Source organism: Zychaea mexicana, assembly GCF_025766255.1.
Source record: "Zychaea mexicana strain RSA 1403 chromosome Unknown BDB00scaffold_19, whole genome shotgun sequence".
Classification (NCBI taxonomy): domain Eukaryota; kingdom Fungi; phylum Mucoromycota; class Mucoromycetes; order Mucorales; family Lichtheimiaceae; genus Zychaea; species Zychaea mexicana.
Genome location: NW_026516682.1, coordinates 1 through 27,048, shown reverse-complemented (window position 1 = coordinate 27,048; position 27,048 = coordinate 1). Strand labels below are relative to the sequence as shown.

At 41.9% G+C, this 27,048-nt stretch overlaps 6 protein-coding genes and 1 non-coding gene across 7 annotated transcripts; 4 read left to right on the top strand and 3 right to left on the bottom strand.

The window, feature by feature from the left end:
* Positions 1-505: 505 nt before the first annotated feature.
* Positions 506-1,327, top strand: BDB00DRAFT_812542 (uncharacterized protein). The gene has a single exon (XM_053122697.1). The coding sequence runs from the start codon at positions 571-573 to the stop codon at positions 946-948; it is 378 nt and encodes a 125-aa protein (XP_052981850.1). The 5' UTR covers positions 506-570; the 3' UTR covers positions 949-1,327.
* Positions 1,328-5,304: 3,977 nt separating this feature from the next.
* On the bottom strand, positions 5,305-8,078 carry BDB00DRAFT_897254 (uncharacterized protein; the record flags this gene model as incomplete). Its single annotated transcript, XM_053128520.1, has 5 exons — positions 5,305-6,196; positions 6,284-6,458; positions 6,551-6,740; positions 6,822-7,439; positions 7,506-8,078. The coding sequence occupies 5 exons, from the start codon at positions 8,076-8,078 to the stop codon at positions 5,305-5,307; spliced, it is 2,448 nt and encodes an 815-aa protein (XP_052981849.1).
* A 4,186-nt stretch (positions 8,079-12,264) lies between these two features.
* Positions 12,265-12,474, top strand: BDB00DRAFT_759924 (uncharacterized protein; the record flags this gene model as incomplete). Its single annotated transcript, XM_053119173.1, has 1 exon — positions 12,265-12,474. One exon carries the CDS (start codon positions 12,265-12,267, stop codon positions 12,472-12,474), a length of 210 nt encoding a protein of 69 aa, XP_052981848.1.
* A 656-nt stretch (positions 12,475-13,130) lies between these two features.
* BDB00DRAFT_t33 lies at positions 13,131-13,203 on the top strand. Its single transcript has one exon. It is a non-coding gene; the product is annotated as a tRNA-Pro (tRNA).
* A 3,008-nt stretch (positions 13,204-16,211) lies between these two features.
* On the top strand, positions 16,212-18,944 carry BDB00DRAFT_812537 (carboxyl transferase). Its single transcript, XM_053122696.1, has 6 exons — positions 16,212-16,442; positions 16,558-16,671; positions 16,766-17,428; positions 17,547-17,935; positions 18,190-18,360; positions 18,517-18,944. The coding sequence occupies exons 1-6, from the start codon at positions 16,248-16,250 to the stop codon at positions 18,608-18,610; spliced, it is 1,626 nt and encodes a 541-aa protein (XP_052981847.1). The 5' UTR covers positions 16,212-16,247; the 3' UTR covers positions 18,611-18,944.
* Positions 18,945-21,628, bottom strand: BDB00DRAFT_937426 (regulator of G protein signaling domain-containing protein; the record flags this gene model as incomplete). Its single annotated transcript, XM_053129252.1, has 3 exons — positions 18,945-20,973; positions 21,083-21,146; positions 21,585-21,628. 3 exons carry the CDS (start codon positions 21,626-21,628, stop codon positions 19,108-19,110), a joined length of 1,974 nt encoding a protein of 657 aa, XP_052981846.1. The 3' UTR covers positions 18,945-19,107.
* A 630-nt stretch (positions 21,629-22,258) lies between these two features.
* Positions 22,259-26,258, bottom strand: BDB00DRAFT_812531 (uncharacterized protein). Its single transcript, XM_053122695.1, has 5 exons — positions 25,976-26,258; positions 25,675-25,798; positions 25,324-25,582; positions 24,429-25,189; positions 22,259-24,321 (listed from the first exon to the last, which is right to left on the bottom strand). Exons 1-5 carry the CDS (start codon positions 26,144-26,146, stop codon positions 22,397-22,399), a joined length of 3,240 nt encoding a protein of 1,079 aa, XP_052981845.1. The 5' UTR covers positions 26,147-26,258; the 3' UTR covers positions 22,259-22,396.
* Positions 26,259-27,048: the final 790 nt, after the last annotated feature.

Here is a 27,048-nt window from a genome sequence, read left to right as displayed (position 1 = left end):
CGGAATTGCCAATATTATCGTTAAATACAGTAGACGAATAGATCTCTGTTGTATTAAACCCTCGAGGAGATTGAGACACGTCGACATCGTTGACGGTAAAAGAAATAATTGCAAAGCGAATATACGATTCGTGACGGTAGTAGCTGTGTGCAGATTTGAAGCTGTTGAGTCAGTGATATCAAAATTTTCATGTGTAATCAATCAATGTGTGCCGGATCAACAAAGACTTATTTCTCATGTTCATTCTTTTTGGTACGAGAAAACTTGTCACTATTCTTTAGCGCGTGACAACCTCTTGGTTCGTTTCAACACACGTGACGGTGGATCCCGATATCTTTCTGTGATCAGGCTGACTTGCATCTAAAACAAGCATGTATACTTAAAGGACGTGTCCGAGCATGTTACCAGTGTGTACAGCTGTATATTAGGGACTTGAATTCTTGTATAAACAAGCGGGGGTATTTATTGTCATCGAACTTGTTAATAATAATCGTTGTAGCCGGGATTATACTTTTGTTTGTGGTACCATTCTTTCTTTTTCTCTTCATATCCTTTGTTCTTCTTAGCACCATGATAATGCTGCTCTTTTTTCTTATCCCATCCATTCTTTTCGGTGCTGCCGCCGTAAGGGTGACCACGATGACGATGATGGAATCCATTACCACCTCCGCCCTGATACTTATCGTCATCATCTTCAAACCATCGGCCGCCATCGGGTACAGGCACTCCAATAGGTATGTAAACGGTTTCGTGATCATGTTCCGTAGTAGTCATTCCTGGCAAGTACTCGGTCGTTGTATCGTGTTGCGTCACAACAATATCATTTCTACCATCATCGTCTCCAGAGAAACTTGGTACGAGTGCTTGAGTCACCGTAACTGTAGCTGTTATGGCATCGTCGTTCGTATAAACAGTGGTTGTGGCTATCGTTGTTCTCAAATCTACTGAAATAAGCGTATCATGATTTGTGACTGTCTGCATGTCTGTCGTGGTCTCGGTCGTTTCTTGTGTCGTCGTAGTAATGTCGGTTTCAGTCGTCTTTTCAGTGATCGTTGATAACTCTGTTGTTGTTGAGGTGCCCGCGAACTCTGTTATCGTGCCAATAGATCCTTGTGTTTCTGTGGTAGTGGTTAATTCTGTGGTCGTATACGTCGACGTAGTGGTGTCTGTTACGGAGACTACATCTGTTTCTGAAACCACACTAAAGGACACCGTGTATACTGTAGCAAAGTCAGTTTCAGTGCTCGTTTCGGTCATTGTTGCCATATCATGAATGGTGGATATAACGTCAATGGTAGTGGTTGTGCTATTAAGTAATAAAAGGAACAATGAGAATTCAAACCTCCGAGTACTGGTTCCTTATCGGTCAGTAAAAAAGAAAGGCCTCCTTACGTGCACTCTGATGTATCAGTGTTATTCGGAATAATTGGTATGCAGCCAGTAAAATGGTCACCACAGCCGGTCGCCTCATAGTCCTTGACAGCTACACTGTTGCTACCTTCCCATGCATAATCCAACCCGATCAATTGTCCAGAGAATGATCCAGTAGAGCTGTCTTCGATGTGACCTTCATTTCAGACAATATAATGCCCAAAATTAAATATGTATAGCAGCAACAAACAGAATTAAAGGAAAGATCAAAGGGAGAGAGACACCAATCGATCAAAATTACCAAGGGGAGCAAGGGTTAAGCCGTATAGTTCACCCCCAGTTTCTCGACGAAGTGTGAATGATCCATTAGGATCATAATTTCCGCTCGCGTCAACTGGGTAGAAATTCCAAATAGTGTTGCAAGCTAACAGACCACCTTGAGTTGGGTGATTGGTCTTGAGCGTGATCGTGTCTCCGTCATTGACAGGAACCTTCAAATAGGAAAAAGAAATAGTCAACAAAAGTATTGTTCAAAAAAAGAGAGAGAGAGAAGAGTAATGGAAACAAGCTTACATTGATAACAAAAGTTTTATCCGTTGAGAATTGCTCGCCACTTGCGGGACCATTCCAGTTACCTATGCCATATAGCATATGGTCAGGAGACGACATAGAACCTGGATAAAGGTTACAAGTATTATCCATGCTAAGGATGCTACAAGTGGCAAACGTCATGACATCATAATTCGCCGTGCCAGCTGATGCAGACATTGTATTCATCGTCAACCCGTCATTTGCATCTAAAACCACATTCGGAGGGAAACTAGCCAATTCTCGATTTGCTAGTCGATAGGCCGTGCGCAATGCATCAAAGTCGACGCCACCTGTGGTTCCCGTCATTTTGGGACACCCGTTATCCAATTGAGCCACTTGGTCCGTCGTTCCACCTTCTTCCAAAAACGATGCACCGTGCACTTTGGTGTTGACGACATTAGTGACGCCACCAACCACTAAACCATAATTGTAGTCAATCAAGCCACTGCTGGCGCTCAGGCTGGCGCAGCTCGAGGCATGGTGGAGATTTACTGTGTAGTCGTTGCCGCTATAGTTGTCTTGGATACCCAAAGGGCCATAGATTTCTTGTGCACTCGAAGTATTGTAGTCGCCAAAGATAATCGCGTTAAAGTCCCGGACCTACGTGTTACAAATTGTTTTATTGAAATGTCGTTAGAGGATATATAAATGACTTTTTTTCCCCACATACTTTTTATCAAAACCTAGCAGTATTGATAGCTGTAATGCCAAAACAATATCACGAACCGTCTGGGTCACGTTACCCGTTCCGCTCCAATCGCATTGATCTGTAGCGAGACCAGCTCGTCTTCTAGAAGTTCCGCCAGCTCCACCACTTCCGCCGCTTCCAACTACTGGATGAGAAGTTGTAAAGTGGCCAGCGGTTACAGTTTGTGTATAAACCTGATCGCTGGTAATGGTCTTAACATCGGTAACGACAGGAAGGTCTTCGGTAGAAATAGCGGTAGGAATTTGAGCAGGTACGGTATAATAGATGTATTTGATGTCTTTATCGTTATAGTTGTAGTGATTGCGATATTCATTGTTGTCATGGTCCTTTTGGTGCTTGTACTCGGGTTTTTTCTTGTCATTGTAGTTTTTATTGCTGCTATCACCATCGTCATCACCCCACCAAGGAGATGCATCCGCCAGCAGTAGAAAACTGCATAACAGTACTAGTATGTTGCATGCAACAATCCAACATGGACTGTTGCTGTTGTGAACCATATTCGGTGATGGTGAAACTGTAATGCAAACAGAAAAAAGAAGAGTCAAGAGAAGGATAAAGAAAGGAAAAAAGAAAGAGCCCACATCAGCAGCCGTGATTGTGTACATTCCCCTGAAGGAACACTCTTGTTATCGGAAATTAGCAAGGCATATTTTTGTCACATTTTGCCTTCGACAGATTTGAAAAATACGACTGTAATATCTAATATCCCATAAACTAAAAGAGACAGAGTACTTCAACGAGACCCGCAATGAGCTCAAAGTTCTTACTATCCATAAGAAATGGCTTGTTCCTTGGCAACTACCACAGCGTGCGCATTGAACGGATGAATTGATGTTATAAGCGCATCCTATAGAATCAAGTAATATATGATGCGTGAGTAAAAGGTACACACAGGTAAATGCCTCAGAAAGTAGCTAATGTATTACATGATCTATACATATAGTGACAACTTCTTCCTGAGCATAGCTAATCCATGTAACACCAATTGGTGTTTGGATGAGGGAACGTCCGCACAAGTGAGGTTATGGGAAATAACTGCAATCGTTATTGACGGATCAAAGAATATGTGTGATTGATCATGTTGGATACAACAACGACACTTATTAGATGCTTCTTCAAACAAAGAGTGTGGTATGACACCGTTCATTATCGGAAATTATATGAGCAGTTGAAGAGGAAAGACTTTACGATCCACGCATCGTTGCTCTTACTTGGGTTAATTTTTCGAGCTCGTTAATGGAAGGGCAGTCAATTTCGATAACAGCTTACACACCGCTGGGGAGGCTGTTTCTTGAGCTATTAAAACTAGCTGCGGTATTTGTGTGAGCCATAACGACAATTGAGAAAATGACGTTTTGGATACCATTTGCGGTGATGATAGTATACGATCTAAACTACTACTACTAATAATCTGCGGAAGCCCACCAATATTTTGCTAAGTACATTCATAGTGTCCACCGCTTTTATGATATTTTCGTAAAGTGTCTAAGATGCGGACGTAGCAAGAAGGATAAGTTGGATGTAGACTTGCTTATTATTATCTTTTTCCAGCTTCTCTGCACGACTACACGTATAAACCATCGAGCAGAACTTGAGAAAACTACACTCTTTCAATCTATTAACTAACTCTTTGCGCTGACACTACTGGAAAATTGTCTCCGAAAAACATCCAGCTGCCATCCAGAAAATCTAGATTGTCAATATATCTCTAAAAGTATCAAGAACATCTACAAATTAAAAAAAAAACAGAACTTACTTTATATTGAGTCAGTACAATCGATGTCGTCTCGTATACAGCATAATTTGACAGTTAAAACTAATCCAACATTAGATTTTTGCAAAGTGGCATTAAAAGCATTACTGCTTCTCGGTTGGAATTACCAAACATCTTCAAAAAGTATACTCTTTGTCTACAGTTTGTCTACTGCATGGCTTCTTCCGCTATTGATCACGAACGGCAGACAATGGCTCTGGCACTCAAACGCCCACCTCCACACAACATCACTCGCTCCAAGTAAGTCGTATCACGTACGCGAGAGTCGTTCAAAAGCATCGCCAATTCTTGATGCGACAAGAACAGTAAACGAACAGATCTCTGTTGTACAAAAACCCTCGGGGAAAATGGATTACGTCGACCTTGTTGACGGTAAAAAAAATAATGTTGCAAAAGTGAAGATACAATTTGTAACGGTAGTAGCTGATGTGTGCAGATCTGAAGCTGTTGAGTCAGTGACATCAAGTTGAGATTTTTGTATGTGATCAGACAATGGATGAGTTATCTTTTGTTTAATCGATCTAATATACTCAGGTTCTTCTAAGATGGTATGCAAACAGGTGCGCCGGATTAACAAAGACCTATTATTCTTTGTTGGCTCTCTTTGAAACGAGAAAACTTGTCACTATTCTTCATTTTTCCTATGAGTGTGTGACAACCTCTTAGTTCGTTTCAACACACGCTACGGTGGATCCAGGCATCTTCTCTATGATCGAGTTGACTTGCATCTAATACAAGCATGTATACTTGGAGGACGTGTTTGAGCATGTCACCAGCGTGTACAGCTGTATATTACGGATTTGAGTTCTTGTATGAAACAAGCCTGGGGGTATTTATTATTATCGAGTGTGTCATAAAATTATTTATAATAGTCGTTGTAGCCCGGATTATACTTTTGTTTGTGGTACCATTCTTTCTTTTTTCCTTCATATTCTTTGTTCTTCTTTGCACCAATATGCTGCTTTTTTTTCCTATTCCACCCATTCTTGCTGGTGCCGCCACGATAAGGGTGACCACGATGATGATAATATCCGTTATCACCACCGCCATGATAATCATCGTCATCATCTTCAAACCACCGGCCGCCATCGGGTACAGGCACTCCAACAGTTACATAGACGGTTTCTTGATCATGCTCCGTAGTAGTCATTCCTGGCAAGTACTCGGTTGTTGTATATTGTTGCGTCACAACAATATCAATAATACCATAATCTCGTACGAGTGCTTCAGTCACCGGAGCTGTAGCTCTTAGGACATCGTCGTCCGTATAAACAGTGGTTGTAGCTGTCGTTGTTTTCGAATCCACTGAAATAAGCGTGACATGATCTGTGGTCGTTGTCGTGTCACGATCTGTGATTGTCTCCATGTCCGTCGTAGTTCTCAAATCCACGGAAATAAGCGTGTCATGATCTGTGGTTGTCTTCACGTCTGTCGTGGTCTCGGTCGTTTCTTGTGTCGTCGTACTAATGTCGGTTTCAGTCGTCTCTTCAGTGATCGTTGATAACTCTGTTGTTGTTAGGGTGCCAGCAAATTCTGTTATCGTGCCAATGGATCCTTGTGTTTCTGTGGTAGTGGTCAATTCTGTGGTCGTATCCGTCGACGTAGTAGTGTCTGTTACGGGGACTATATCTGTTTCTGTAACTACACTGAAGGACACCGTGTATACTGTAGCAAAGTCAGTTTCAGTGCTCGTTTCGGTCATTGTTGCCGTATCGTGAATGGTGGATATAACGTCAATGGTAGTGGTTGTGCTATTAAAGTAGTAAAAGCAACAATGAGATATCAAACCTCTGAGTACTGGTTCCTTATCGGTCAGTAAAAAAGAAAGGCCTCCTTACGTGCACTCTGATGTATCAGCGTTATTCGGAATAATTGGTATGCAGCCAGTAAAATGGTCACCACAGCCGGTCGCCGCATAGTCCTTGACAGCGACACCGTTGCCACCTTCCCATCCATAATCCAACCCGATCAATTGTCCAACGAACGATCCAGTAGAGCTGTCTTTGATGTGACCTTCATTTCAGATATTAAAAAATCCAGAAATTAATTATGTATAGCACCAACGGAAAGGTTAAAGGAGAGAGAGACCAATCCATCATATTTACCGAGAGGAGCAAGGATTAAGCCGTGTAATTCACCCCCGGTTTCTCGACGAAGTGTGAATGATCCATTGGGATCATAGTTTCCGTTCGCGTCAACAGGATAGAAATTCCAAATAGTGTTGCAAGCTAACAGACCACCCTGGGTTGGATTATTGGTTCTGAGCGTGATCGTGTCTCCGTCATTGACAGGAACCTTTAAACAGGGAATAGAAATAGTCAACAAAAGTATTGCTCAAAAAAAAGAGAGAGAGAAGAGTAATGGAAACAAGCTTACATTAATAACAAAAGTTTTATCCGTTGGAAACTGCTCGCTACTTGCAGGACCATTCCAGTTACCTATGCCATAAAGCATATGGTCAGGAGACGACATAGAACCTGGATAAAGGTTACAAGTATTATCCATGCTAAGGATGGTACAACTGGCAAACGTCATGACATTATAATTCGCCGTGCCAGCTGATTCAGACACTGTATCCACCGTCAACCCGTCATTTGCATCTAAAACCACATTCGGAGGGAAACTAGCCAGTTCTCGACTTGCTAGTCGATAGGCCGTGCGCAATGCATCAAAGTCGACGCCACCTGTGGTTCCCGTCATTTTGGGACACCCATTATCTAATTGAGTCACTTGGTCCGTCGTCCCACCTTCTTCCAAAAACGATGCACCGTGCACTTTGGTATTGACGACATTAATGACGCCGCCAACCACCAAACCATAACTGTAGTCAATCAAGCCACTGCTGGTGCTCAGGCTGGCGCAGGTCGAGGCGTGGCGGACATTGACTGTGTAGTCGTTGCCGCCATAGTTGCCTTGGATACCCAAAGGACCATAGATCTCTTGTGCACTCGAGGTATCGTAGTTCCCAAAGATAACCGCGTTAAAGTGCCGGACCTATTTGTTACATATTGTTTTATCGAAATGCCGTTAGAGGATATACGAATGACCTTTTTTCCCTACATACTCTTTATCAAAACCTAGCAGTATTGATAGCTGTAATGCCAAAACAATATCACGAACCGTCTGGGTCACGTTATCCGCTCCGGTCCAATTACAATGATCTGTAGCGAGACCAGCTCGACTTGTAGAAGTTCCGTCAATTTCGTCAATTTCGTCATCGATTGCGTCAATTTCGTCACCCATTTCGTCAATTCCGTCGTCTACTATAGTAAAATCTGTAGCTTGACCAACGGTTACAGTTTCTGTAAAAGTCTGATCACTGGTAATGGTCTCAATATCGGTAACGACAGGAAAGTTTTCGGTAGAAATAGCGGTTGGAGTTTGAGCAGGTTCGGTGTAATAAATGTATTTGATGTCTATATTGGTATAGTTGTAGTGTCTGCGATAGTCATTGTTGTCTTTGTCCTTTCGGTGGCTATACTCGTGCTTTTTCTTGTTGTTGTACTTTTTGCTGCTGCTGTCGCCACCGTCGTCCCACGAAGGAGATGCTTCCGCCAAGAATAGAAAAGTGCATAACAATGCTAGTATACTGCATGCAACAATGCAACAAGAACTGTTGCTGTTATGAGCCATTTTCGGTCATGGTGAAACTTTCAACGCAAACAGAAAAAAGGAGAGTCAAGTAAGGAAAAAAAAAAAAGAGCCCACATCAGCAGCCTAAGTTGTGTACATTCCCCTGAAGGACATTCCTGTTATCGGAAACTTTATTTGCCACATTTTGCATTCGACAGGCTTAGTTGATACGACTGTAATATCCAATAAGCCAAAAGAGACAAAGTATGTCAACGAGACCCGAAAGGAATTCGAACTGGTTTATTATGATAACATAATTCTCACTATCTATCTATAAGAATTGGCTTATCACTGGCAACTACCACAGCGTTTGCATTGAACGGATGATTTTTTAAGTCTATCATATAGGATTAAGTGATGTATGATGCGTGTGTAGAAGGTACATCCGGGTATGTCTCAGATAGTAGCTTGTGTGAGCTACGGTCATCCATGTAAATGCGAACTTCTTCCTGAGCATAGCTAATCCCTCTAAAACCAAGATGTGTTCTAATGAGAAATGTCCCCACAGTGAGGTTATGAGCAAAAATCGCTCCTATCGGTCGCCCAGGTTCTGCCCTTCCGTTTATTCTTTGTCACTCTTATAACCACCGCTCTCTACTGACGTAGGTATAAATAAAACCTGGACGCGAAAGTCCTTTACAAAAAAAAAGTGAGGTTATGAGGGAACTAACAAGCAATCGTTAATGACGGATCAAAGAATTGTGTTATTGATCACGTTGGATACAACAACGACTCTTCTTAGATGCTTGTTAACAAGAAAGTGTGGTACGACATCGTTCGTCTTCGGGAATTATATGAGCAGCCGAAGAGGGAAAACTTTACGATGTAGCGCATCGTTGTTCTTAATTGCGTCTAATTTTTTGAGCTCGTTGATGGAAGGGCAGTTAAATATAAATAAGTACAAGATAGAACCAACATTCATGCTTGATAACAGCTTACACACCGCTGGGGAGGCTATTTCTTGAGCTATTAGTACTAGCTGCGGTATTTGTGTGAGCCATAACGACAATTGAGAAAATGACGTTTGGACACCATTTGCGGTGATGTTTGTATACGATCCAAACTACTACTACTAATAATCTGCGGAAGCCCACCAATATTCTGCTAAATACATTCATAGTATCCGCCGCTGTTATATTATTTCTGCAAAGTGTCTAAGATGCGGACGTAACAAGAAGGATAAGTCGGATGTAGACTCGCTAATTGTTGTTTTTTCCAGCTTCTCCGCATGACTACTACACTCCTTCAATCTATTAACTAACTCTTTGCGCTGATAGACATCAACGTGTGAACGTACGTCAAATCTCACGGGCTTGTTCTGCATTTATTGGTCCATTTCAGGCCCAAAACCTTATGAACAAACTTTCTTTCTCACCTCTTTCAAAAAACACCACCTTCACAACCCTTAAGAAAGATCAACTACTATACTCTCAGTACAAACAAGCTGAATGCTAAAGAAGTAATAATTATAAAGAAACGGTCCCAGCCAACTTGTCCAATTAATCCAAGACGAACTATGGCACATTAAAGTAACAGTTACCAGGTACAGCGTAAAGGGTCGTGTTTCTGGTATGAAATAGCAAGTGCATTTGACACATTGTGAACGTTTAAAAATAATTAAACGCAGAATTACGTATCCGATAAGCGGCTCGAGTAAGGGCACGAGTGTGCAAGTTGTTTTCATGTGCAGTAGCAGCAGCAGAGTTGTATTTGTATTCACTCTTCTGTAAGAGTATATTGACGCTGCTGGCGGACAACAACATTGCATGAGCGTCAAGTTCAATGCTGTCAAAGTGAACATATATTACACTATGCAGCTGTAGCCGCTCGCATCAATGAGGCGACAGCATCCTATCATTGGTTAGTCGTGTGGTTGGTAGATATTGATGGAGGAGAGAAATAACAGAAAAACACACACACACACACACATAAAAACGTAGAGGCGCCCTTGAAACTACGATGGCAGGTACTATGAAGTCATCTTAGCTTTGTTCTTTCGCTGCTCATAGTCGAAAGTTAGTGCTTGGCGCACTGGAGTACGCAATAGTGTGCTAGAGTATCTAGTAATCCAACAAGTTGATTGCGTTCCCATTCTCACGTACTGACCCAGGATACCAGAGAACAGCTCCCTGGTACAGCTAGCTTAGCTACTCAAAGATCATATGTAAGTGTTTATTATTATAGGTCAAAGGAGTAAGAAGTGTTGCTTTTTTGTGTTCATCAGGTTTATTCGTCACAGGTATGTGTATGAGGATACATTGTTTAACAGCGAAGCTCTCATTCAATGTATCTGTAAGGTTGTGTTCAATTCCCAATCTGGTCCGCCTAGGCTCCCAAATGACGACAAAGTTGTCTCAAAAAGACGTGGCGATCTTCTTTATTGGCCTCACAACAAGATCATCTCACTACACAAATGTTTATTCACACGCAGAATTGACCCCATCCTCCATCTGGCCGCTTACTCTGAGGATCGCCACCGCCTAGTCAAGTGGCGTATGCACTGGCTTCCATTATATCTACTTTAAGATTGCTGCTGTGGCGTAACCGAAGCCAAGAAAGCATGAGCATTTCGCTAGCTGCCCTCTGCTACAACTAAAACTGAAGGAGCTCACTGAAGCATTCGGCACGATACCAGTGCTATCTATCAACAACTAGATGATAGATCGCATCATGAATAGTCTCCCGCATTCTGAAACCGAGCTATCCCATAGCATTTGGAAAAAAAGCCTGGTCTGTGCTAATTCATGTCCTCAGGGAAATAGACCAGTTAAGTCATCCTGAAAACACTTATAACGACGATGACCAACCAGCAGCTCTAGAAGCTGCATTAAAACCTCCTCCACTAGCTACTTACATCTAAGAGCACAAGTAACTCTCATATTTGTATTTCAAATCTATCATATATACCTCTCTTCTCGCCTTTAAATTTCGGCAAGCTGCAATATACCAAGCAAACTAAGCGAAGAACGTTAAAAGCCCTATTATACCATAAATGTTCTTTCATCTGCTAGAGATATACATTTTGTCAGCAGCTTTTTCTGTAAGCACCACCACTACACTAGGATAAGAAGACCTTGGCCGTCATGCTTATATAAAAGGGACGCCATCTTAAAAAGTAGTAAACGTCATCAAGATAAACAGTAAGCGCCATTTTGAAAAGAAATAGGCGCCAACATGAAACTTAATAGACGCATCGTTAAAAGTAGTAGTCGCCATCCTTAAAAGAGATAGACGCCATCAATAAAAAAGTAGACGCCATCACGAAAGTTAATAGACGCGAAGGTGAAAAAAACACTGCGCCATATTGAAAACATCATCTGCCATCTTCTCGTTCCTTAGGCACTAAGCTGACGCCATCTTTAAATCCAATATTGTATAGTTATACTAGTTTCTATGTTGGCTCCATGGCTACTCATTTGTGTAGGCTGCTGTAGTGGCAGCTAATGATGCATTAATAGATTTCTGACACCCTACAATACTGGAGCCGCAAAAATTTGCTCAGTATCTCTATTACTGCAGAGGAGGTAATGATGTACGGAGCCAAAAAGGCGTATAAGCCAATTTCCGTTCTCTCATGGAAAAATGGATAGCCCCTCATATAGCTAAACCATAATCTTATATATAGTAATAGTTGTTCTATATCCATTTCTCTCTCTCTTTCTTTTTACACCAATTCTCTCATATCATAAAAGAAGTATGTTTTAGCCCTCATTCTGTCATAGCTATCTGTATACAGTTTTGCTTACACGAATAAACTTTAGCCAATAGTTTGTGAGGTATAAAGTCTAACTACATCAGTAATAGTAATACGACCTACACCCTAATATCTTTCCAGCCAATTTTTTCCAACTTCGTTTTACCCTGACGCATCTCATTCTATTTGATTTTCTATTTTTCACTATAGTAATGATCACTAGAGAACAAGCAATTTGTATATTTTACTGCGGAAAATACACCAAAGAAAATATTGCCAGGCTGAGTAAAAGAATAGAAGAAATGGAAGACATTTACATTTATAACTTGAATGATGCAACAATTCCATTATTGCAATATCAAAAATAGATACATCAAAATCCTTTTTTATGCAACATGTATCCTGTTGGGGAGGCAATAAGTGATAACGACTTAGCTCATTCTGGAATCATGCTTTGTAAATTGGTGGCAACAAAAGTAGAAACTCTAATTTATGTATTTCTTACTTTGGTATACTACACTAGAAAATCAGGCTCAGATCATACAGTTTCTCAATCTTATGTATCTCACCAATGACCAAGGCAATGGTGTGATATCTAATTGCAAAGACATGATCACGAGTGAAGTAATGAATATAGTTAAAAAGTACTCGATCTTTTTTGATGACAAGACAATCTTTGTGTTTAGACAACAGTGTGGTTGAAAAAAAGTAGAGTTTATAAATGTGGGTACCAAGAGAGCAAGCAAAAATAGCAAGTGGTTAACTACAAGATCACTGTATATTTTGAAGGACAATCTAGGTAAATTTTCTTAATATTTATTCCATACTTTTAATAATATAGGCCTGATAAATCAGTATTGATCTTCTATGATGATGCAGCAAATAAGATTTCTAACTAGAGCTAATAGTATCTTAGACATTATTAGCTTCTATATACATAATTTTTTACCAGGCAGGTAGATTTATAAAACAACTAGTAGTAGATATTAATAATTAATATTATATAAGACTTAGAAAAAACAATGCAATTTTTTAAAGTTTTAAATTACATTAATAAAGTACTGCTGACTATTTTATGAGTTTTGTATATCTATATATCTACTACTATACAACCTAATAAAAGATCTAATATTTGAATATTATATAATATTCTATTAACTACTACTTAAAATTAGAAATATCTATTTAAACTGTACACTTCCCCATTTTTTAAGGTTTAATAATACATATTAAACTACTATAGTACAGACACTGAACGGTTATGTCCAAAGAGCATAAATAATACTAAAAATAATAATTTTTACTTGATATGCGGCCAACAACATTCTGTATTTCCGCGATTATATAACAAAAGAAATGCCCGGATGGTGTAGTGGCTATCATTCACGCTTCGGATGCGTGAGGTCCCGGGTTCAAATCCCGGTTCGGGCCCGTCCTTTTCAAGGACAACTTAAGTCTTAGCAGTTTTGCACCGATTGTCTTTTTTTAACAAAGAAAAGAAATCAACTTTTGCTTGTGCATCATCTGTCCACCAATGTCTTTACCTCTTTGTTTTTTATCGTAGAAAAATTGTTGAAAGAGCCAGGACCTGTCGTCGATTTTTATCCGTTTCCGTTGTTTCTATAGTAATCGTTCTCTTTCTTTTCGTTGTCGATTGCCTCTTCTTTTAGTTGCAGAAAAAGGTATAGTTGTTCGTGGTCGTCATTTTTTATTTTTTAAAAAAAATAAATCGGTGGAAGGAAAAGAGAACTCCTGTTGAATTTTTAGGATGCAGACCACCGTCTTGATTCTCGTTCCTTGGAAAAAAAAGTTTTTTCTTTCTATTCGGTGAAAAAGTTGATAGATTGAACTCAGTAAACGTTTTTTTATCCGGTTGATCGTGCGTATATCGGAAAGCACAATGTAAAGGTACAAAAACACCAGCTGAGGAATACTAAGAAAGCCAAGCATTTTTAGTAAAGTACACTGTGCTTTAAAATCAGGAACAGGCTGCTCTATGATATAAACTGAACAGCAGTTTTGACAGCTATGAGATTTTGTGCGAGTCTATTTATCTGTTGCGAGCTTTTGCGTTCTCTCTCCCTTTTTTTTGAACAAAAATAGGGGGATGGACTGCCGTTGATCATCGGGTCATGTCAAGAAGTGTGTCGTTTGTTTTCTTTCACTGAGAAATTGCCTAGTCATGTGCGCATGAAGACCAATGAACAAATAGTAACGCACGGAAACGAATACACCCGCGAGTGCGTGTGTGTTTTGTCTCACGAAGAAAACGAATACCAAGTATTTGGGTGAAAGAGAAAATCACAAACACAGGAATTACATTCTTGAATGTACTTTCCGGCAGAATTGTTGTTGACAATCAGAACAAAAGTATCGAAATGATTACCAAGCTTAGCGAAAATGAATTTCGAGATTGAATGCGTTTTCTGTGGCAACGATCTGTCTTGATAATTTATTACGAGGAACGACGTTGATGATGCGGTTGATGACGATGTCAGTGCTGTCCGCGGTTGTTGCGATGACGGCCAGGAGCAGGTACAATGCGAACAGTATTACTACAACCAGCATCCTTACTATCGATGCTTTTTTAATGATTTTTAAACCATTATCATCATCCTCCCCATCTTTCAACGAAGGGAGAGAGCTTTATCGACTGGAAATAGTAATCGCTGAATTTTGGGTCACATAAACAGTTTTCTTAACGTGCTTCGTGGTTGTCTAGCGCTGTGTCGTTATTTCTGTCGCTGTTCTCGTCTCTCGTTCCGTCGTTGTTCCTGCATTCCAATTGTGGCTATAGTTTCTCCAGCTGCTATGATTGTTCGTGTTGCAGTGACTATGGCAGTTCTTAAACCTACTGCCGACACCGTAGTTGTTGTTGTTGCTACTACCGAAGATGTCCCTTCGGTATAGTCGGTAGTAAGCATATATATATCACTTTAATATGCATCACGTCAATTACCAAGGCAGGTTCTGTATATTATATCAAGGTCGCAAAAACAGCGTGGATAAAGAACTGCACATCTCTATATCAATTGCTTTGAAGCAGACTTATTACTACCAAGTGGAATGTTCTCTGCTATGGATGAGAATTCTGTCGTAATACTATCACTTTTCAATGAGGGTCGTCTTGCCCTGGTGTTTCTTTAGTACTGACACGAAGAGGTATTCTTGTTGCTGTCGTCAACGTTGAAACAATAAGGCTGACAGTGTTGGGCATTTGTAAATCTGCGCACCTGTATCCGTGTGTGTGCTGCTGACACTAGGTGTATCGCCATAAAAGTTGCCGCCGACAACTAATGGGTCAAAGATTCTTTGAGAATTTTGTGTTTGCCAAGCACGATCGCATACTACCGAATCTGATGAACGAGGCTTTTTTTTTGCGTGCATATACATTCACATGAGTTTTGAGCCCTTTTCTTCTTTCAGAAGTGATGGTGTAAGGTAAGGCAGAAAGATCCCTCACTGCTTGGTTGCCTGTATTAGACCCATTTCAGTTGCGCTGATCCAATGCGTATCCCAAGTTGATGGGGGCCGGCAAGATTTTCCACAAGCGGTTTTACCAAACGGGCTTGGCCAGCAACGTCAGATCAATCGTAGCAGGACCATAGTTGTAGTGTTCGTAATCTCCTCAAACGTATTGTCGATATTAACAGTGTTAGTTGTTACTGATGTTATTGGCATTGCTGCTGCCGAAATAATTCCGCTTGTTGTAGGTTGTATTTCGGCATAATAGTAAAACTCGACATGCTGATCATCTGTATCATCCTTGTCGTAGGCATAAAATTGTTTTTAGTCGTTCTGTGGATGATGCGTAGAATCAGCAATAATTTCGACTTGGTACTGGTAGTGGTGATGATGATCGCGTTGTCGATGACTTCAATGCGAAGCACGGCAAAGGAAGCTGTATAAATCAAGAAGGTCTAGCGCGAAAAAACAAACAGATGGAAGAGGAGACGATAAAGTGCTGACATGTTGCAAAAAGGGCACCGATCAATTTCAACACACACATCCCGGCATCAATACTATCTGTTATTGGTGTAAGTAATAGAATTGTTGGAATGTACTGTTTTATTGGACTATATATTCACAGCGGCTAGCAGCATTCTAAGATATACAGAAGAGTATTCGTCATTAATGAGGTTCTCTAAAATTTATATTACGCATGCATAAAGAACCCTAATTGTGTTTAAGAAAAGTGCAATAACTTTTTCAAGAAGCATATGACAAACTACTATCAGACGGAACTGTGAATGCGACTACTTTGGGCTAATGATGGTCGGCTTATTGTAGGCTAAGCTAGAATACTGGTCGGTCCATAATAATGGTTCGTCTTGATCGAGCTAAATCGACGCGATTGAATAAGGTGTTCCTCGGAGTCTGCAGAGAGTTAGCATTATTAAGGAACTGCACCACCTGACTTTTTGAGTAATTACATTCGCCTTCTACCCCACATTTTTAATACACACTTGTGTTTCATGTTATCAACGAAAACACGTCTCTGGCAGCGAGCCTTTCTCTCTTCTTCTTCCTCTTTTTGTCACCGGCGACAACACCACCGCGACTTTTTTCTTCGCCAGGCTCAGTTTTATTACTATTCGTCCATTGCTTCTAAACGACAAGAGGCGTATAACGGTGGTGGCGAATCAAAACATAAAACTCAACATGACAAGGTAAGTGTATACATTACACATACCATGAGCCCTCTTATGCATTGAGAACTAACCGACCTGTTATTGTTTTTCTTACTCTTCTTCTTGTGCGCGATTGGCTATATACCTTTCATAGGGCAAATTATCAGCACGCGAAAGACTCGATTTACTATTGGACTCGGGTTCCTTTCGAGAATATGACGCATTTGTCGAACATGAATGCACAGACTTTGGCATGGATTCAAAAAAGGTACTTTTAATTACAAACACAACAACAATACTGAGTCAACCGAGGAACGGACAACCTAACCAGTCTCTGGGCCTATTTTTTCTTCTTCTTAAAGATAGCTGGCGACGGTATAGTGACAGGACACGGCACAATCCATGGCCGACGCGTTTTTGTATACAGCCAAGACTTTACCGTGTTCGGCGGCAGTTTATCTCGAACGAACGCCAACAAGATTCTCAAAGTGATGGATCAAGCCATGCTTGTGGGTGCACCTGTGATTGGACTACAAGACTCGGGCGGTGCACGGATCCAAGAAGGTGTCAACTCGTTGGCGGGTTATGCTGACATTTTTCAAAAGAACGTATTGGCTTCGGGCGTGGTTCCACAGTTATCCGTCATCATGGGACCTTGTGCGGGTGGTGCCGTTTATTCACCTGCGCTGACGGACTTTGTGTTTATGGTAAAAGACACATCCCACATGTTTGTCACTGGCCCTGATGTGGTGAAAGCCGTGACCAATGAACAAGTCACTCAGGAAGCTTTGGGTGGTGCGAGAACGCATACAGCAAAAAGTGGGGTGGCTCATAATGCGTATGCAAATGATATGGAAGCGTTGCAACGAGTACGCGATTTGGTGGATTATTTACCCCTTTCCAACCGTGAACAAGCGCCTGTTCGTCTGTTTGGAGACCCGGTGGATCGACAAGACGAAGCATTGGATACGATTGTCCCGGCAAATTCGAACATGGCCTATGATATGCGTGAAGTAATACAGCGCGTAAGTGTTTCTTTCTTTCTCTTTAGAGAAGGAGGGGTCTTTTATGTGCGCGCGCGAGAATTAGAGAGGATTATGCAGCTACTTACGAATGTATCTTTTTCTCGGGGGGTGTTTGTAGGTTATGGATCAACATTCGTTCTATGAGATTGGGCCTGAATATGCACCCAATATCCTTGTAGGATTTAGTCGAATGGCAGGACAAACCGTCGGCGTGGTCGCCAACCAACCACTGATATCATCGGGCGCACTCGATATGGACGCATCTGTCAAAGCAGCACGCTTCATTCGGTTCTGTGATGCATTCAATATACCCCTCGTCTCATTTGTCGATGTGCCTGGATTCCTACCCGGCACGGCACAGGAACACGGCGGCATTATTCGCCATGGCGCCAAACTGGTATACGCTTATTGTGAAGCTACTGTACCAAAGTTGACCGTCATTACTCGAAAAGCCTATGGTGGTGCTTACATTGTCATGAGCTCCAAAAACATGCGTGGTGATTACAAGTAAGTTGTAGCTGTGGATCGTGGAGAGGGGAATTGTACACTATATGCACCATTCTTTATCGTCACCTCCTCTATCTCTCCTTCCCTTCCTCTTTCAAACATGTTTGTAATACATGTAAAAAGGGGGTTGCTAGTGGGGAAGGGGTGGGGTGGTAATGTAAAGTTAAGTTTCTACGATGGGACGCGATCGCAGGGGAAAACAAGCAACAAACATAAAGACAGACTTAACACTTTCCACTCTCCACAATTTGCAGTGTTGCCTGGCCAACGGCGGAAATTGCAGTCATGGGAGCAACAGGTGCTGTGGAGATCATATTTAGAAACAAGCCCGGCAAGGATGCATTAGAAGCAGAATACAAGGCAAAGTTTACAACACCTTTGGCGGCTGCTCGACAAGGATATTTGGATGATATCATTGAACCAAGGTTAGCCAGGTTTCTTTACTAATTAGTGGAATTATATCTCCCAAAGGAAAACAAGTTTTTCTAAGCATGAGAATATGTATCTCATCAATGAAAAAGAGAGAGAGAGAGAAAAGCTCACACATACTAACAATCTAAACATGGCATAATCGTGATTAGAACGACACGTGCAAGACTTATTGAGCAGCTGGAACTACTCAAAACCAAGTCAATGCAGAACCCTTGGAAAAAACACGGCACAGGCCCCTTATGAAGGAATAAATTTCCGGTGGAAAAAAAGAGAGATTTGCAGCGGGCAGTTCTGAGGTCGACTGGATATCAAGTTTATTGGGATACATTCATCATATGAATTGAAGGAGCGAGAAGAGGGGGGTGGGGTGCAGATTAGAGAGAGAGGGAAAAAAGAAAAAGAGATAATTCAAGAATCACTATTAGGGAGTTTTGTGGAAAGAAAGTTAGGGTGTGAATTAGTCACTTTCCTTGTTTCTTGGAGAAGAGAACCAGAAAGAGATTTTTTTTTTGTTCTTGTAGTAAAAACAGTTTATTACTTTTTCCTTGAAAAGAAGGAACAATGTGTAACATTGAGGGAAGCTACTTTTTTTTTTGATTTTTTCATAAAAATTAGGGAGAGAGAGATAGAAAATGTTTAGAAGCAGTCTAGCTGTAGTAGTGTAGTGATAGCAGTAGTATGTAATGAAATAGCAGTAACAACAAGTGATGATCAAGAGAGAGAAAAAAAAGAGCGTTCATCTAAACAAGCATACTACTGCTGTGCGGTATCTCTGGTAAAAGTGACACTTCTTCCTTTTCTGATGGGGCCTTGTTGTTGGCTACTGATACTGAAGACGACGACGACATGGCCGAATCACGCCGCTCTTCACCACACGTGTGTTCTGGCTCCCGGGCATCCATGATTTGACGATATTCCGAAGTCCGTATAAACTTTGGCACCGAGTCCGATGCCATCAGACGAAGAATATGTTCCTCGACCTTATCGAACCACTTGAGCATCATGCGCAAACTTTGGGAGGTCGAGTGGGTCGAGATGATGACGCGCTGGCTTTGAGGGTCTTGCGCGATAGTGACCGTGGCATTAACCAAACGAGCCATTTCTTGCCGCAACAAATGATCCACATTCAACTCACTCAAGGCATGGGGCGCCAGATACGTCGACCAAACACTGTAGGCGTCTTCTAACAAATCCTTTTGGTTCTGTGACGGCATGGCTGGACTTTGATTGCGGCATTTCCTGCGCAACGTCGCATAATCGATCCAGAAATCCAGGTTTTCTTCACAAAAGTTGCTGCGCAAAAAGTCCTTGAATAACGAGCGTAATTGTGGGTCGTCTAATATTTGTTTCAAACGGCCGTTCAGTCCCTCTTGTTGGTCGACATTAACGGAGCTGTTGGGTCGAGGACTGCTGTGATGATTGTTCTTGGGCCGTCGTGCATAAACATTGCTCGTGTCTTGATCAGCTGCTTCCGTTTCTGCTATCGCTCGTCCTTTGGCCGTCACCACAACAAGCACATTTTTGTGGGCTTGGATGGTATGATGGCTTTGGCGCTTGTGGTCTTGATGCTCGATCCATCCTAAACGATAGAATTCCGTCACCAATTCTTCGGATTCGTCGCGGTTAGCTACTGTGCAGTTCTCAGTGATCCAATCACAGCATAACAGAGTAGGGAAAATAGCTCGATAGCCGACGACCACATTGTTGTTGCTCTTTGCAGAGGATCGGCGCTGCTGACTTTGATGTTGACGCTTCATATTTGCTACCGTGTTCAATAATCGATTATCCAAAAGCTGTAGTCTTGACTTTTCGCTCATGGTCGTTCCTGTGGTCACTGAAGAGGCTCTTGACGACATCGCAAATGGTGCACCAGCACCATGGGATGGATTTGTGGATGCGGAAGATACGGACGATGTAGAGGATGCAACTGATTCACGTCGTTTCAATCCACCTCCTTCAATAAAAGAAGAAGAAGAAGACGATAACACATCACCTTCCTGTTGCTGCTTCTGTTTGCTGGAAGCCTTGGTTGAAGCGTTCTCCTCTTGCTGATGATGATGCTGCTGCTGATGATGATCCACTCCTTCCAAGGGCAAAGAGCGGACCATGATTCGAAACACACTGGAAACCGTCTGTCGGGTCAACAGCATCTGATCGTAATCCTTGGACCGACCAATCTCGATCAAATCGAACGCGTCGGTATTTACTGTGGGCGGAATGGCACCCAGAGGCATATCCGCTTCGGTCCGGACACAAAAGTCTTGTAATGCCGCAACACCTTTATGAGTCAATCGCCAGAGACCACGTTCTTTAAAAGAACGGACTTGTTGATCTACAGCATTTTCCATCAGTCGAGCCCACGCAAATTGTTGGCATAAGGCTCGGGCCATGTCACGCGCCATATTGAATGTCGTTGTCGTGGTTGTGCGCAACAACCGCGAAGGATTGTTTGGGTCAGGCACGCGAACAGTTTGTGAGAATTTCAAATTGCCCAGTACTTGGATGGCATCTTCGGATGAAAAGGCGTTTTGGTAGTTTCGAAACAAGTAGCGATGAGTTTCGAACCGGATTTGGACCATCAAGGCACCAAATAAGTCGTGGATATCCTAATGCCGCCCCCAACCCATTTTGTATGTCCTGTGTGAGTTTGTTTGTTCGGCCTTACACTCGACAAACATTGATGCAAGCTTAATTTTTAGCTAAGAAAGTACTAACCTTGACATAAGGACGACCATCCATAGTAAACTTCATCATGGACGTATATGCCTGCTGCGACATGCTTGAATCCATCATCGTAATCGATTATTTGTATGAACGTAGTGTAAGAGAGGGCGAGTATATATGTATAATGGATGTACTATTATGTAGTAGATAGCGATAGTAGTAGTAGTATTAAGTTGATTTTTGTTCTTTTAAAAGAAAAAAAGAAAAGAAAGAAAAAGTTTTTGTATTTTTTGCTCTTTTTAAATCATAGCAGCAACAACAACAACAACAGAAAAAAGGTTTAGCCATACTAGATGGGGAAAAGGGAGCAACAGGACGTGAGGCTATTCGCACAAAAAATTAAGTTTAGGAGGGGGTTGGAGTTGCTCAAGTGTTATTCGTACAATGTAGGACTTGTAGGTGTACATACACACGCTTACTACACAAAGAAAGAAAATAGACATTTTCAGGGCCTTTGACAAAAGGAACCGTACACACATTTTACCAATCTTACCTACATTCATGCAAAATTTCACTAGCAAACTGATAGATAGTCATGCTAAACAACCCAAAGCGAGATATACCTGCTGAGAGGGGAGGGATAGTAAGCAGTAGCAGTATTCATAGTAGTATGGCGATGATATATTTTTTCTTCCTAATAGAAAAAAAAAGATTGCTAGTCACTACACACAATAGCTTTAAGGTTGCATGTTGTAATAAACCATACACATTCTCAGAATATTATCATGATTTATTGTACATACGTAAACGAAGCACAAAACAATAAAAGGTCGATCAAAAAAGCCCTTAATTGTTTCCATACATGCATACACATACTTTTTAGAAAAACACCCCCCCCCCTTATCCCAAGACGCAAATGTCCTCTTATTTTCTTTTGTGGGAAATACGACACACACTATCCATTATCATTTAGTAGCTACGCTGCGAAAAGCAAGGAGGGAGAGAGGAGGAAGAGTCTACAGAGAAGAAAAAGAGACTATGTGTACATGAAGGGGGGACGAAGCACCGAATCCAATAAAAGGGGAGAAACTTTCTTGGAGCGGGGGCTATGTGTGCAATGCGTACTTGGTGCTTAAGTAGTGATATGAGTAGCTCTATGTGATCAGTTATCAGTAGGTATAGCATATAAGCTATCAAATACATACTGATTCATTTAACCAAAAAGCGGTGGGGATTAAGCAAAACGTGAATGCATGCTTCTACATATCCTTTAATTATTATTGTTCTTATTACAAGTATATGTTTTGTGGACAGAAAAAGAAAGAGAGAGGAGAGATTGTGTATATCGAAGCTTTATTGCTGTTATTATTTGGACGATTGATCCAGTAAGAAGTTACTTGCTTTAACCAAATCTTGATCATATCGCTCTAATGCTTCCTTGGCTTCCTTTTGTCCGAATCCCATCTTAATCAACTCATCCAAATTACTATTTCCAGTAGTACCTCCTGGTGGAGATAATGATGCTGCCGGTTGTTGCTGTTCCTCCTCCCTTTTATTGTTGTTGTCGTTGCTGCTATTGCCTGCTGATCCTTCATCTTTAGATGGTGTTGTCTTTTTTTGCGCCGTGGTTGCTGTTGTATCAAAACTGCTACTGAATGCATCCTCGAACCCCACAAATGCATCCTGATCCGCAGCAGCAATAGTCCGAGTGTTATTGGCTAGTGGTGATGCTCCTGATGCTTCAAAAGGTGTACTAGCTACTGCTCCTTTGCCAGCTGAACCGCCGCCAAAGATAGAGTCCCAATCATCTTCTTCTGCTTTGTTCCCCTTGCTACCAGTCGTCGTAGTTGTCTCCGCACCGAATTCAAAACCTCCAAAACTGGATGCCCAATTCAAATCGTTCCCAGAAACATTGTTTTTCTGTTCTTGTTCCCCTGTTGTTGTTGTCGCTGCTGCTGCTCCTTGTTCCTTGTTACTGGTGTTATCGCCGAAAATGCCAAATGCATCGTCGAATTCATCTTTTTTCTGCACGACTTGAGATTCATTCATAGGGTTTCCACCAGTAGCGGTAGTACTAGAAAAGGCACCGTCAAATGCGTCGTCGTCTGTAGGAACCGTTGTGGTGCTAGGTTGTTGCTGTGCATGGTTCGACGCGGGTGATGATGGCTTGTTTGCTAGTACGGCAGCAGCAGCAGATGATGGTGGTGGCGGTGGAGGAGCTCGCGGTTTCTTTGTTGTTGAGGTCGTGGATGCATGGCTGATATCGGATGTCTGGCGATGGTGTCTGCTTTGGGGAGGTGGCGGGGGTGGAGCAGGGCGTGAGGATTTGGTGTTAGCCGTGTTATTGTTGGATGATTCTGTTGCCTTTTCCGGTGGAGTAGCCCAACCAACAGGATCGAACACACTCAATGGACTGTCTTGTTGAGGTTTCTTTTCCGATGCTGCTGGCGATGATGACTGACCAAAGTTACCGAAAATGGCATCAAAATCATTCGGTGTTGCTGCTGCTGGAGAATTGACAGCTGCTGCTGCTGTTGTTGCGGCAGCGTCTTCCGATTTAGGTGAGAATACATCAAAGAAATTGGTGTTGTTATTGCCGCTGCTAGCCAAGGACGATGCTGCTGGACTCGATACTGCTTCTGTCGCCTTGTTTTGTTCCTCGTCTTGCTCCACAGGAATTTGATAATCCTCGGGCAATCCACGCTCTTCCTTAAAATCAGCCAAATCCCGCTTAGCTTGGTCACGATCTTGTTCCGACGCAGTAACCTGTCGACGATTGATATCCAACATCATATTCTGTTGTTTGACTTGATTCCGTAATGCATTCAACTCATTCACCAGTCGTTGCGTTTCCTCCTGAGTCGTGTGCACATTCTGTCGAAGTCGTTCGCTCTCGGCACGATTTGTCTCTAACGTATGTTGCAACTGCGCAATTTCTGCTTGTGTGGCCGTCAATTGTTGCTGTGCTGCATCATGTTCTTGTTGTGCTTGCGCAAACCCAGGCTTTTCACTTTCTAGCTGTTGTTGAAGTTCGTTCAATTCTTTAAGTTCTGCCTCGTGTTGCATTTGCACTTGTGTAAACAGGGCTTGCAACGTTCGCTTTTGTTCGGCCAGTTGTTCTAATGTTTGCTTGGTGTCGAGATGTTGCTTATGTATTTGGCCCGTGCTCGTCTTGAGTGCGGCCATTTGGTTTTGTAGTTGGTTCACCTGGTTCGTATCTTGCGTGAATTGGTCATCGTTGTTACCAAAGTCGCCCAATAGGTCTTGATCATCAAAGATATTAGAGCCACCTGCTTGTATATATATCATTTTTTATAAGAGGTATTTGTGAGTTTCTCTCTTTTCGACCTTTCTCTTGCCTTTGAACAAAGTCATATGCATATCAAGAGCTCCTTACCTGTCATAGCTGGTGATTGGACTTGTTGATGCTGTTGCAAAGGAGTGTTATGCATCATAGCTGGACTACTAGTAGCTGCCATACTGATACCAGCATGTTGTTGTTGTTGTTGTTGTTGTTGTTGGGGAGGAGGATGTGGGCTCGTCGGTGGTGGCATCAACGACTGTGGCAACGACGTTGGTAACATTTCACCTCGTAAACGTTTATGAATCAAATGCATAGCCACCGCAAACTGATCACGTGTCAATCGTCCTTGTTGCTTTGAATCGGCCAAATCCCAAATATGGGCCAATTCACCTTCAGGCAAACGCGAGTTTTTGAAAAACTCTACGGCCTCTGCGCCTTGCACGTACCCACTCTCTTGACCATCAATTTTGTCGAAAAAGATATCGAATTGTGCCTTTTCTTGCGGTGTCACATTCCATCGTGTCGTTTCTGGTGCTATTGCTGCTGCTGTCGTTGTTCCACCCGCAGCCGAAAATGCCATGGTGCCTAGTGAATCAATTGTTTGTGATCGTTGTTGTTGTTGTGTTGTTGCCTGAGCAGGAGGAGGTTGAGGAGAATGGTGGAGAACGGGCGGTCGGGGCGAAGGTTGCACAACACCAGCATTAGAGTCACCATTGGCAGTTGCATAAACAGAAGGTGGCAGTTGTGTCGGTAAGGTTGCCAGTGTACCGTCCATAAGTTTGGCAATATAGTGCATGGCAATAGCAAACTCGGCTTGGTTCAAATTACCGGCTTGGCGTACGTCTGCCAAGCACCTACACATTTTTTATACATACACAATTTTAGTCTGTGTCTATTTCTTATAATAGCCCACATACACATAACAAAACGTAGTTGCTTGTGCACCATCACAAAACATCATCATTACCGTGTGTACCAGTGTACCTACCATATTTGCCCCAATGTCTCATTGGGTAGCTTTGACTTCATAAAGATGTTCTTGGCGTTGGTGGCGTCCAGAACACCATCCGTAGGCTGATGGACACGGAAGATAGAAATGTATTTTTCGCGTTCAGCGGGTGTTAATCTCATGCCCGGTCCGTCTGCTGGACCAGCAGGAGAATCACTACTGCTACCACCACCCGTCGTTGCATTATTAACATTATTATTATCCAGTTTAAATCCTTCAAATTGAGGCAAAGGTACCGCTAAAAAAAATCCAATAGATTTTGAGTGAGCACACGTCCGTCCTTTTGTCGCTTACCCCTCCTTCCCTCTCTTATCATCATCTATTACTTACACGTAGCAAGTACGGGCTCGGTCACTTCTTTGCCATGTTGAGCACAGGCAATCAATTTCAAGGCCACAGCAAACGTCTCGGCTGTCAAGTGTCCTATATTGTCACGGTCAGCCGTCTCCCAAATCTAACCCGATATTCAATAAGTTTTTATAGTGTAATAGAAAATCAGTTTTTGCAAACAAACATATAATAAAAAGTCAAGTCATTCAGAGACGAGAGAGAGAGAGAGAGAGAGAGGAGGGAATGACCCGTACCATCCCCATTCTGTCGTCGTCTTTTCCTTTTTATACTTTCTTCTTACATCAGACAAGATTTGATTAGGTACGCCAGAAGTAGCAAAGAACTGTACTGCCTCGGGACCAGTGACGATGCCAGACTGGCTACGGTTAGCTGCGCGAAAGTATTGTGCATAAGCATTTATTTCCTGTGGTGTCAAATAAGACTCCCAGGATGATGATGATGATGACGACATTATCGAGAGTTGTTGTTTTCTGTCAAGGAGAGTAAGATTGTGGGTAAGAAGAAAAAAAAAGAGAGAGAGAGAGAGCGTGTGTGTGGTTAGAAAGGGTAAAAATAGAGAAAAGAGACACGCTTGAATTAAACGCCTGCCAAGTTTGCAAATTTGGCAATGTGCCACATGCGGAAGTTCAGCATACACAGTGCACATTTACATGGCGCGCTAAAAGCCAATCCAGGCTGTATCAATACATCATCATTCATCATTGAGGAGGAAACATGTACATACACTTGATTGATAACTCTCGATATATGACTTTCCAATTTTATTTCAGTGAGGTGGTGATGGTGTTGTTGTTGTTGTTTATACAAATTTTTATACATCGTACATACTTTTTTGAGAAAAGAAGGAGCGATAGTAGTATACAATTTGTATGTACAAAATGTGTTGAGGTTATCATCATCATCATCATTGGATATAACATTTATAAAGTGGATAACTTAAATCTTGATGCCCAAAGTCTGACAAACGCAGATAGTAAGTCTGCCTTGATGGGGAAGATCTTTGCGTGCCGCGAAATTTTTATCCGGTTCAGGTCCACGCGGTTGACGAATAGGTCGAATGGTGGGAGTAAATTCATTACTGCTTGTCGTTGTTTGTTGCTGTTCTTGTTGCTCTTGCTGTGCATTCATGATGTTGTTGTTATTGTTGCTAGTTGTAGTACCAGCTGTTGATAATGATGCCGTTGACGGGGAATTTAGACTGTTATAACCAGAGCAACGGGTTAGAATATCCTTAATTTCTCCATCAATTTTTACCATTATCCCCAATCCACTACTTACTTCAAGGATCTTCTACTTTTTCCTTCACGAGATGACGATGCCGATGGTCCTTCACCCCTTTCACCACCGCCGCCA

Excerpts from the sequence above, each read along its gene's own strand:
- BDB00DRAFT_812542 (XM_053122697.1), top strand. The coding sequence starts at position 571 with ATGATAATGCTGCTCTTTTTTCTTATCCCATCCATTCTTTTCGGTGCT.
- BDB00DRAFT_812531 (XM_053122695.1), bottom strand. The coding sequence starts at position 26,146 with ATGTCGTCATCATCATCATCATCCTGGGAGTCTTATTTGACACCACAG. Across the intron at positions 25,799-25,975 it reads CTAATCAAATCTTGTCTGAT|ATTTGGGAGACGGCTGACCG; the intron begins GTAAGAAGAAAG and ends ATATCGGGTTAG. Across the intron at positions 24,322-24,428 it reads CCAATCACCAGCTATGACAG|GTGGCTCTAATATCTTTGAT; the intron begins GTAAGGAGCTCT and ends ATATACAAGCAG.
- BDB00DRAFT_812537 (XM_053122696.1), top strand. The coding sequence starts at position 16,248 with ATGTTATCAACGAAAACACGTCTCTGGCAGCGAGCCTTTCTCTCTTCT. Across the intron at positions 16,672-16,765 it reads TTGGCATGGATTCAAAAAAG|ATAGCTGGCGACGGTATAGT; the intron begins GTACTTTTAATT and ends TTCTTCTTAAAG. Across the intron at positions 17,936-18,189 it reads AACATGCGTGGTGATTACAA|TGTTGCCTGGCCAACGGCGG; the intron begins GTAAGTTGTAGC and ends CACAATTTGCAG.